Source organism: Vigna unguiculata, chromosome 7 (genome assembly GCF_037176805.1).
Source record: "Vigna unguiculata cultivar grain cowpea cultivar isolate G323 ecotype 2 chromosome 7, ASM3717680v1, whole genome shotgun sequence".
In the NCBI taxonomy this organism is placed as follows: Eukaryota; Viridiplantae; Streptophyta; class Magnoliopsida; order Fabales; family Fabaceae; genus Vigna; species Vigna unguiculata.
Genome location: NC_140798.1, coordinates 8,402,559 through 8,414,256, shown reverse-complemented (window position 1 = coordinate 8,414,256; position 11,698 = coordinate 8,402,559). Strand labels below are relative to the sequence as shown.

General features: G+C 29.7%; 1 protein-coding gene across 1 annotated transcript; it reads left to right on the top strand.

Annotated features, from left to right (window-relative positions):
* The first annotated feature begins 716 nt into the window (after positions 1–716).
* Positions 717–4,446, top strand: LOC114192820 (uncharacterized). Its single transcript, XM_028082642.2, has 3 exons — positions 717–1,578; positions 2,853–3,012; positions 3,765–4,446. The coding sequence occupies exons 1-3, from the start codon at positions 883–885 to the stop codon at positions 4,232–4,234; spliced, it is 1,326 nt and encodes a 441-aa protein (XP_027938443.2). The 5' UTR covers positions 717–882; the 3' UTR covers positions 4,235–4,446.
* The last annotated feature ends 7,252 nt before the right edge of the window (positions 4,447–11,698 follow it).

Below are 11,698 nucleotides of genomic sequence, written 5' to 3'. Positions count from 1 at the left end.
GTATTTAATGATTATATATATATATATATATATATATATATATATATAACCAATCAATTAACCTGTTTATTTGGCAGGATAAGTCAGTGTCTCAGTCTGTTTTAATTATGAATAAATTGTCATCTCTAAATATATTTTGTATAAGATTTTAATTTCAAATACTAAATAAAGGGAACATCTCAAAATAAATATGAATAATTCATCATGTAAATGTAACATTTTCAAGTAATTTTAATATATAAAGGATGTATTTGTTAAGAATTTACCGTAACTATGATTTCTATATAATTTTGAATCCAATTTATATACAATTAATTACAGTGAAAAATAAACTGAGGAGAAATAAGATTACATGTGCATGTATGAAAGAGTTGATCTCCCAAGAAACCTCCTCCTACACCTACCCTGTACATAGATACACCTCACACTCACAATTTCCATTTTCATTTCATTTTACATTTTTCGTCTCGTCAGGGCCAGCCAAAAAAAAAATATTAATTTTTATTGAGATTATTTTAAGATAGAAAAATAATTGAAGATGAAATTATATTTGAACCGAGTGGGATTACTCTAAAACCGTAGAACAAAATGATAGACATGGGTAGGAGTGAGACTTATTTTCCTAGTTGAAATTACTCTCATATGAAACCACAGGAAAGTTACCAAAAGAGTAGAACCACACAAAACAAATGCAAAGCTGAAACAGTAGCAGTAGCATATTATCTCTCCCTCCATTATTATTTAATAATAACAACACCCTTACTCATCGCCATTTCACTCTCTCCCCTTCTTCTTCTTCCAGCCCCTACATTTGAATCTCTCTCTCTCTCTCTTGTTTCTACCAAACGCGCTTCCCAAGCCCCAAACCTAGCTTTCTTAATCATGGCGGAGAAGCACTTGCGGGAGCTACTTCTGGAGGACCAAGAGCCATTCCTCCTCAAACACTACATTTCAGAACGACGTAGCCTCCTCAAAACAGCTTCCCCAAACACCACCTTAACCAAAAACACCTCAAACTCAAACTCAAACTTCCCACTTAACAAATGCCTCCTCTCCTTCCACAACGCTACCAAATCTCCACTCTCGGAATTCGCGCCACCCACCAAGAACCACACTCCCCTCAGGCCCTCCAACGCCAAAACCGCCACGCTCCTCCTTGAAGCCGCCCTCAGAATCCACAAGCACACCAAACCCAAGCCCAACAGGGCCTTCGGCATCTTCGGCTCGCTCTTCAAGAAACTCAGGACCCAGCGGAAGAGGGGACAGATAAACGATGATGTCGTTGCTGCCGTTGGGGTGGTGGGATCCTGTGAGGGCAGACCCAGCAGTAGTGGCGTGTGGTCGGAGAGCAACGAGGACAAGTCTTTGGACATGGAAACTTGTAGCAGTGCCCACTCCTTCGATGACTCCGTCGAACAAGAGATTCAGTTCCTCAACACTCGCAAACTCAACTCTCATGATCTCTTCTTCTGCCAAACCCCTTTCCGTTTCTCGCTCCGCCACAGCCCCGACTACTCCCCCCGCCGCACTCCGGAATTCTCTTCGCCGCTCGCCTCTCCCCGTCGCCACACCACTCAGGTTTCTCCTTTTTCACATTATTCTTCTGCCAAATGCTTTAAACATCCTTTTCTCTCAAATAATAAAAATTCTTATTTTTTTATTCTTCACTCAACTTATGTGTAAAAAAATACCACCGATTTTTCAACTATATTGTACTCAGTCTATGCTCAATGTAAACCATATGGTATTCATTTATTCTAATTATATGAAAAGTAGTTTATAAAAATGCAAGACATGTTTTAGAATGGAAGTACTTCTTATTTAACTCGAATCGATGTTGCAGAGTTTTGTAACTCGTGATTTTATAAATTTAGAATAAAATAATTTTAATTTTTAATAAAAGTGTTTCAAATACATGCATTCACTGTAAAAGGTTTTGCACCAAATTATTACTTATGTTATTAAAAGGACTTTTTTCAGATAGTAAATTTTTTTCCATAAAAAAAAAATCTGCATATTTACCTTATAAAATACTTATATTTAGATTACAGTCCAAAAATATAGGCTTGATACTTTCTCGATACTATCTCAAATATATGATCATATATCATAATTTATATTTTAATTAAATTTACTACTACTGATAAATTTTTAGAAGAATTCAGAACATTTTAATTAAACTATAATAATAATAATAATAATAAGGAATTGAACTGGTTTTAATGGCTGTTGGTTCAACTCACTGGTTTGACTCGGTGGTGTGGTGAGTTGGAGCACCGAGTTGTGCTCGTGAATTAACCGTGATAGTTCGTGGTGTTTTTTTTGTCGGCAAATAGGATCTGCATTCGGGGTCTGCGAATATTGCCGGAACTTTTCCTACAAAGACGCTTTTACCCCGCCATTTTTCCTAAATTTTGTTAAATATTTCGTGAAGCAGAGGGTCACGGCGTAGGTTAATTTAATTTGGATTTTGTGTGTTGTATTTTTCGTCCAGGTGTCTGCCATGCAACCTTCTCGATTTTTCCTTTTACTTTTTGGGGTTATTCGGTAAAAAAGAAAAACCCTTTAAAAAGAAGACGAATCTTGTTTTTGTTTGTTCTATTGGGATGAATTATTGGACCCCCGACATTCGGTTTTCTAGAAAAATAGTTTCTTGTTTGGATTTTCGATTACAACATTAATAGTGGAGTGGGTACCAAATCATAAAAAAGAAAAAAACGAAGTCAACAACCCAATTATGAAGCAAGTGCTGAGTCTAAATCCATGGGCATTATGAGAATGATTAGGGAATTATGTTAACTACCCAATTACGACAATATTCTAAACATGGTGGTTGTGAATTTTTTCCACAGGACAACGAAGTTAGTAGTGGTGATGGCGTCAACAAATTCCAACCTGGGAAAGAAGAGGAAGAAGAAGATAAAGAACAATGCAGTCCAGTGTCTGTTTTAGACCCACCCTTCGATGACGATGATGCCTTTGATTTGGACTGTAGCTATGCCAATGTTCAAAGTACGTTATTGTTTTAATATATTTTCTTGCTTTTTTTTTTTCCACCATTTTATGTTGTATGGTCGTTTTCCACCAACATGCCATCGTACACAATTCATTGTCTGTTACAAAATACCATAAGGGGGGCTATGTTCTTCATAACATTTCTCCCAATGCCACCTATCTTTGTGGGTTCCATCCCCAACATGCTTTGGCATTCAATTTCAAATTGCCCTACTCTTTCTTCACAACTACACACTCTCCTTTATAAATTTCAACATGTCCCACTAATTTTTTCCTGTCAGAAAGACCTGATACTTCCATTCAATGTGCTGTGTAATGTCTCTGCAACCCAACACCATTCAAGTGTAATAATTTTTAATCTACTGAAAACCAAACATTTTGTCACACATTATAGTATGATTCATTGTTTTATCTAATGTGTACATGAAGAGAGCATTTTTGTTTGTCTCAGTACCTGTGCTTCAACACCAATTTAGGCATCCTATGCTTTATATGCTTCAAATAGCTGCTAAAACTTTTCTGCTTGTACTTATTTCTGTTTATCTGTTTATCCATGCTGAGTTACTTTAAACAGTGAACTTGAAATGGATGTAAAAGGTGTTGTCAGTTCTGTACAAAAAAAGAGATTGCTGGAATATGTTCTGTTCTGTTTGCAATGTTTGCAATGAATGTCTACAACCACTTTTACAAAATTAACTGAACAACGAAGATGTATATATTGATTTCTCATGTTTGTATTAAATTTTCAGGAACTACGCAGAATCTACTAGACAGGCTTCGTAGATTTGAGAAGCTTGCGGAGCTAGATCCGGTGGAGCTTGAGAAGAGGATGTTGGAGCAAGAAGATGAAACATTTATGGAAGAGGATGATGAAAAAAAGGTTGTCGGGGAAAGTGTGGTCGAAATCCTGAGTGATTCGCAGGAAGCAGGTGAGGACCTTAAGAGGCTGGTTTATGATCTGATAATGGAGGAAGAGACAGGAGTGAATTGCTCAGAAGAGAGGAACACAGTGGTGATGAGAAGGGTTTGCAGGAGGTTGGAGTTATGGAAGGAAGTGGAGTGCAACACCATTGATATGATGATTGAAGAGGATTTCTGCAGAGAAGAAGGTAGGTGGAAGAAAAATGGTGAGCACAGAGGGGAGCTAGTTCAGGAAGTTGAGTTTGCAATCTTTTGCTATCTAATGGAAGAACTTTCAGAGGAACTAGTATGTTGTTAGTGTGAGAAAATTTTGAAGCAGCTGAAGAATTTAGAATGAATGATTATGTTTATTCTTTTTCACTAGGTTACAATCTAACTTGCACCTTATTTGAATAGGCTAGTTAGATAAGAAGAGACCCAAAAGGATAATTTGGATGAGGGATATGTACATGATGATTGGTGTATGTAAATCACCTTTAGTAGTTAAGAATACTATCATTTTTGCACTTATTCATCCTTTCCTCACCCATTACTCTACCTAGTAAGTAACTACCATTCATAATTTATCTTCACAAACAACCTTAACAAATGATAAAAAGAAACATTAAAATCAAATATATATATTTAAAATCTCAATAATTGAAAGAAACAAATAATACACATGTTTAGGATAATTAAAAAAGTGGTAATGATAATAATAATACCCTGTAATTGAAATTTTAATTATTAATAAAAAAAAGTACAATGGAGATTTATGAAATATTTGAACTAATAATATAGTATAGGATTGAAATGGTGAAATTTGTGTTCGAAATTAAAGATAAAGAGAGTGTAAAAAAGTGTGTGGTGAGAAAAGTGACTGTAACATTCATTGTAGAGCCAATGATGTTGTTAGACGATCTTGTCACACGAGCATTTTGAAAACGACTAATGAGGTTAATCTCTGTTTTTGTCGTATTAATTTTCTTTCCCGAGAACTCCTGGTGTAGTAATTGACAAGCTTACTTTGTTCGTTCTTGATTTTTACTTTTTCTTTTTTCGAGATGTTTTATTAACTATGTGTCCACACTTGCTAAACTCACATGTTAATTTGTTTTTCAAATTATTTATAATTTTAGGTAATATTAATTTATCTTCAGTTGAATTGCTTTAAGTACTGTATATATCCATGTGTTAATTAATTATTCAACTCACTATCATAGTAATTATTCAATGGTAAATACAAATATTCAATAGTAAATCCAAAGAACTAGACTATTTTATTAAACTCAGATAGAAAAACATATATTTGGGGCTAGTCTTAATCGGTAAAAGTTATTAAATTAGAGATGATTAGGATGGATGTAATATCTACATTATCTTCTATTATTATTAGCAAAATTCAATTAATTTTCAATTATTAAAGTTTAATTTTTCTGAAAAAAAAGGAGAGTAGAGTTCATTTAATGTTATACAAAGATATTTGATAAATATTAAATAGAACTGAATTAATTGTGATTTTCTTATATTTATTTCTAGTGATTATTTGTTTTCATATATTTAAGTACAAAAGAAATAACATAATTTAACCATTCTGGGAACAATTACCTTAAGATTTGAATGGTTATCTTTAGTTATATCTTCTCAAACTATTTTGAAAATAACTCATTTGCATTCTTGGATTTTCATACTTTTTTAAAGACATAAAAGTTTGTTTAGACAGATTTCTCCAATTGAGACGAGTTCTCCATAATTTAAAAACACACTCATATAACTTTTTATAAATTTGCATATCACTTTTAGTTTATGGAAAATTTAATTTAATTTAATTTTTAAATTTTTTTTCTTTTGTAAGTCTTTATAACAAAAAAAACTTATATAAATAAGTATAAAATAAATTGTGAAATCAAATAAAATAATTTCACTTTCAAATTATAATAAAATAAAATTCAATTTAGTTTATTGAAATAAAATATATATAATCATGTGTTAGACATGTTTGTTTCTAGAAAAAAGAAAAGTACTAAAAAAACGATTAAAAAAGTATTTTATGTTATTCAAATGGTTTGAATCGATAACAACACACTAATAATGTGATAAATATTTGCAAATGTGGAGTTTTATGCAGATATATTATATTGCACAGAACATCTAGAAGAAATAACTTTTACACATAAGAATCATACTAGAGAAAGTTTTCTTTCAAAAAATCCATTATGTAGCTAATATTATTGTGAACAATTTTCTTTCTAAGTTTGGATTTGATAATATGTGCTTTGTAAGAAGCACACCAAAAGTTCTTTCTTTTATTGGTGGTGTCTGCTTAAAAATAAGTTTAAAAATAAATTAAAATAGAAAAAAGTTAAAAAAAAAAAAAAATAGGAGGTGGAGTTTACTTGAAGTTGAATGTAATAAAAAAATGTGGAAAGTTAAAATTATTATATATTTAATTAAAAAAAATAAATGCACCCATCTTGTTATATTTTAAATAAAATGATATTCATTTCTTCTATATTTTTTAACAAAAAGTGATATTCACTTTTACTTTTAATGAAAAATGTATATTAAGTGGACAATTTTTCCAAAGTTAGCAATACTTAGTTTAGGGAGCTTTAGCTCCTTTTTCAATAGATTTTATGATGTACCCTCTTTTGTCTAATGAATCTCGTTCCAAAGTACATATATCATATAACTATGCATCTTGAATCCGTACAGTTGGGAATGCAGCAAGAAATCTTGGGGTGCAAGAAGAAACCTGTTGAATCAGTTCAACATTTATTTCGGCCTATTGTCCACCCGATCCAAGTAAATTTAAGAGCGGCTTTTTTCCTGCACCTCCAAGTATTTCTTTTGCACCTCCAAAAATACTCATTGACCATTTAAGTGAAGCCACATAGATCACACTCCCAAAATTGTTTTCGGATGTCAACTTCCGGTGTAGAATACTTCCGGAAGTCAAAATATATAACCGGAAGTCGATTTCCGAAATTCAAAATATATTATCGGAAGTTAAAATATATCACCAGAAGTCAACTCCCGGAAGTCAAAATATATGATTGGAAGTTCACTTCCGAAAGTCAAAATATCGACCTTCATAAGTAAAAATATACTACCCGAAGTCGACTTTCGGAAGTCAAAATATATTACTGGAAGTCAACTTCCAGAAGTCAAAAAAAAAATTCATTTTCTGTTTTTTTATTTTATTTAAAGTTTAATAATATTTTTGTTTTATTTATTTTTATATTTATATTTATTTTTCAGTACATTAAATAAAAATAAAATTATATACATAGATATTAATATTTTATTTTATTTTTCAAATATATATTAAGAAGTATGAAAACATAATAAATAAATAAAATAAAAAAAAATATTTAAAATTTAGAAAACATAAACTTTAAATAAAATTAAAAATAGTTAAAGCCGAATTAATATTTTTTTAATATAAATTTTAAGTATTTTTAATTTATTTTATTTCTTAAGTATTTTTAATATATATTTAAAATATATATATATATATATATATATATATATATTATATAATGTATTAAAAATAATTAAACTAAAAGATAAAAATTAAAAATAATATTTTAACTTTCGAAAGTCGACTTCTGATCATATATCTTGATTTCCGACAGTCGACTTCTGGTAATATATTTTTATTTTCGGAAGTCGACTTCCGGTAATATATTTTGACTTTCGGAAGTCGATTTCCAGTAATATATTTTGACTTCCGGAAGTCGACTTTTGATTATATATTTTAACTTCCAGAAGTTGACTTCCAGTAATATATTTTGACTTTCGCAAGTTGACTTCCGGTTATATATTTTGACTTCCGAAAATCGACTTCCGATTATATATAAAAGATATTATGGTATATAACATTTTTACACTATAATTACAAATTATATAAATAGTAATTTTGTTCATTTTATAATAGCAATCTTAAAAATGTTATATAAATAATCTATTTTTTTACTTGTTTGTAAAGTAAAAAGGATTTTATAATTACATTACATAATTAGTAAACTCAGAGTACACTAAGAAAATATTGTTGTACTAGATTTCAGTTTCTTTATTTTTTTCATGAGGCTCTTATTCTTTCTTGTGATTTTTTAAAACAACTTAACGTTAGACATCACAAATGACAGATACTAAACGATAATTTAATATCAAATTAGGAGTTCGTTGACATTGAAAATAGATTAAGATAACGCTTAGATGAATTATTTACAAAATGTTACCACATGTTTTTAACGGAATTTGTTACATACGACATCCGATGACGTTATAAGTCTTTTTGCAATAGAGTTATAGAGTCAATACATTAAAATATTTTATTTTTTATTAAGTTATAAATTTTAAATATTAATATAATTAAAAAATATTATAATTTTTACGAGAACTAGTTTTCATTCAATGTTTTAAGTAAATCAATAAGTAAAATCATATATTTGTTCAAATTAAGTCAAGACAAAAAATATAGTACAATTTGTCCTCAGTATAGTATAAGATTGTGTTTTCTCTAATACAAAATTCATCTCCTAACTCTATAAGATTAGATTAATTTATATTGAATCGTGTTTGAACCAATTATAAATTTATAAATGAAACTCAACTAAATTTAATTAAATTGAGTTGAATCAAATTAGATTATTGAATAACTTGACGCGACGAGCCCCCTTAATTAATTTAGATATATATAAACTCGATGTAGACTCTCTTTTTTTTTTTTTCATTCTTGAAAAAATATCTATTAATCTTGAATTTTAATAATCAAACTACAAATTAAGTTTAGTAGCTTATGAAAATCTTATTACCGAGTGGGAACCACAGGGTCCCCAAAGCAAAACAAAAGAAAGTGTGTGAATGATTAAAAAATTAGAGAAAAAAAGACACTAAATAAATAATAGCACGTGTGGGCAACATAATTGTTGCTACCACCAACGTCAGATATGACATCATATTGGAAAGAAATACTCCATGTTTGGTAGCACGTTAAAGTTGAATAAATCTTTTTAAATATGTTATATTATAATTTTTAATTGATGAAAATATATCATTAAAAAATTAACCAGAGGTTAAGTTAAATATCTTTGTAATAAGAATAACTTATTTAGAAATAGACGCACTTTAATACAACAAAATATAAGAAATTTAATATATTATTATGCAATTTAATAAAAAGTAATAAGTTTTAAAATATATTCTAATTCGATATAGTCTTACAATTTTAATAGTTATAAATTTTAGATACATTAAATTATTTAATCTCTAAACATTGTTACATTTTATTTTTAATCGCTAAATTTATTATACATCACTTTTAATTTCTGTCCTTTTTTTATTTTAATCTTTGTTATTTTGTTTTAATTAAGATGTTGATTTTTGGTTTTAGTACCCGGAATTTTTTTCATGACTATTTTACAGGACTAAAAATGAAAAAAGAAATTATAACTATATTTCAAACATCAAAACATATTAATTTAAGCAACTTTCGCGTCGAAAAACATTTATAATATTATAATATTAAAGCTTAAATATATTTATTGTTTATTAATTCGATCGATTTTTATAAACTTAATTTCTTTTACATGGGTCTTATTTATTACTATTGTTATATATATATATATATATATATATATATATATATATATATATATATATATATATATATATATATATATATATATATATATATATTATTTAATTTAATGGTTGAGCCCATTAATAAAATTGCCAAAAAAATTTAAAATTTATAAAATAATAACATTTCACTCAACAAAAATCCAGGGTGGTTTAAAATAATATAAATGAACCTTATGGTTCATAGGTTTATATAAACAGAACAAGGGTTAAATATGTTTTTGATCCCTCAAGTTTCAGCGAAATTTGGAATTAGTCCCTCATCATAACTTTTGACCAATTTAGTCCTTCATCTTTCAAACTACGTGAATTTAGTCATTTTAATCAAATTTTGTTAAGTTTATCTGACGTTTCAAGCGCATTTCATGATAATATTTAAAATATTTACATTGTTTGACACATTTTTCTTCAATGTTAACTTAAATACTATCGTGAAATGTATTTGAAACGTCAGATAAACTTAACAAAATTTGGTTAAAAGGACTAAATTCACGCATTTTGAAAGATGAAGGACTAAATTGGTATAAAGTTTTGATGAGGGACTAATTCCAAAATTCACTAAAACTTGAGGGACCAAAAACATATTTAACCCAAAGAAGAAAGGATCAGCTATGGTCTGTGTGGAATGCAGAGGTTATTTGAAGCCAAAGTCTATTTTTGTTGCAAAAAACTTAAATTTGTCATATTTATTAAGAGTAGGTTTTTATTTTGAAAAATTAAATGCTTTAAAATTATTAAAACTAAATACTAGGCATTAATCTAATGAATTGTGTTTTACATATTTTTCTTTAAAAAAAAAAAATAATCGTTCCTATTTCAAAAAGGAGTAAGAAAGTAAAGCTTTTTCACACTTTGGTTTTACATTTAAAGTGACCCTAAAGGTGGGTCTACATCATCAACTAAACTTTTCTACTCTTTTCTGGTATTTTAAACTCCACACAATAAGTCCAAGTCCAAGTCTCGCTTAATCCACCAATCTTATAGTATATTTTATAATACTACTTTTAGTAATATATTTAACTAACAATAATGACACCAAACCTACCCATAATCAACACTTCCTTAACAATGAATTAAATATGCCAAATGCACAAAACACATTTTTACATCACACTTGATATGTTACTTAATGGAAAAGAGGTGAAAAATAATGCAGTAGCATCTTTATAAATACTGAATCTGCATTTTATATTGTTCTTGTACTTAATAGAGAACAGAGTTACTACAAGATACACCATTTTGAACAAAACATTGATGTAGTATTTTTTGTTTGTTAATTACAAGAGCAATCAATGCTATAGATAAAATAGAGAAATATTACTTGATTCAGTAATTGTGGAGGCCCATTTCTGTTTTAAATTTATTTTGGGCTTGATTTATTCTAAGGGCCCGATGCCAACTCACTTGTCTTCCTAGGACTTCTTCCAGCTACTTACTTACTCCCATTTTGTCTCATTTTTCCAAAACAATTCATTTCCTTTTTTCCCTTTTTGAAACAAAAGCTGAACTAGGACAGTTGGGAAACCCTCATCCCAGCTAACAGAATGTTTTTTTCTCCATGTAAGTTAAGTTCAAACTTCCATTTTTCTCCTTTTCCAACTCTATTGCATTGGTTTTGTCATGGGTTCTTCTTTAGAACCTCATTCTCGTCCTTGTGTTCACATTTTTCAGTCCTCTAGTTTGTTTTTGGAGTTGTGGTGCTCTTTCTGTAAGGGCTCTTCCTTGCAGTTTTGCTTTCAGTTTCTAGGTAAAGGAAGCTAATTTTTTTTTTAAATATCTTATTTTTGGTTCTATTTCACGTTCTTAATGCTTGGATGATGCTTGTGATTGTGTAAAAATATACTTCTTGTGTTTCTGGCTGGATTTCTAGTATTGCATGCAGGAGTAAGAGAGAAACTGCTAATCTTGCCCAGGCAAGAACCCTCTAGCCTAAGCAAGAGTAACAAAGAACTCTCCTTTGTGTTTGCACGAGTTGTCGCTCAAGCGAAAATTCTCACCCAAGCGAGAGCAGTCTCTTTTAAGCGAGAACTTCTAGCTTAAGCGAGAACTCGTAGATGTGCATTGTACCCTTTGTTTGAGTTCTTGCCCAAACGAGGAGATTCTAGCTTAAGCGAGGGGACCCTATCCCTTTAGTGAG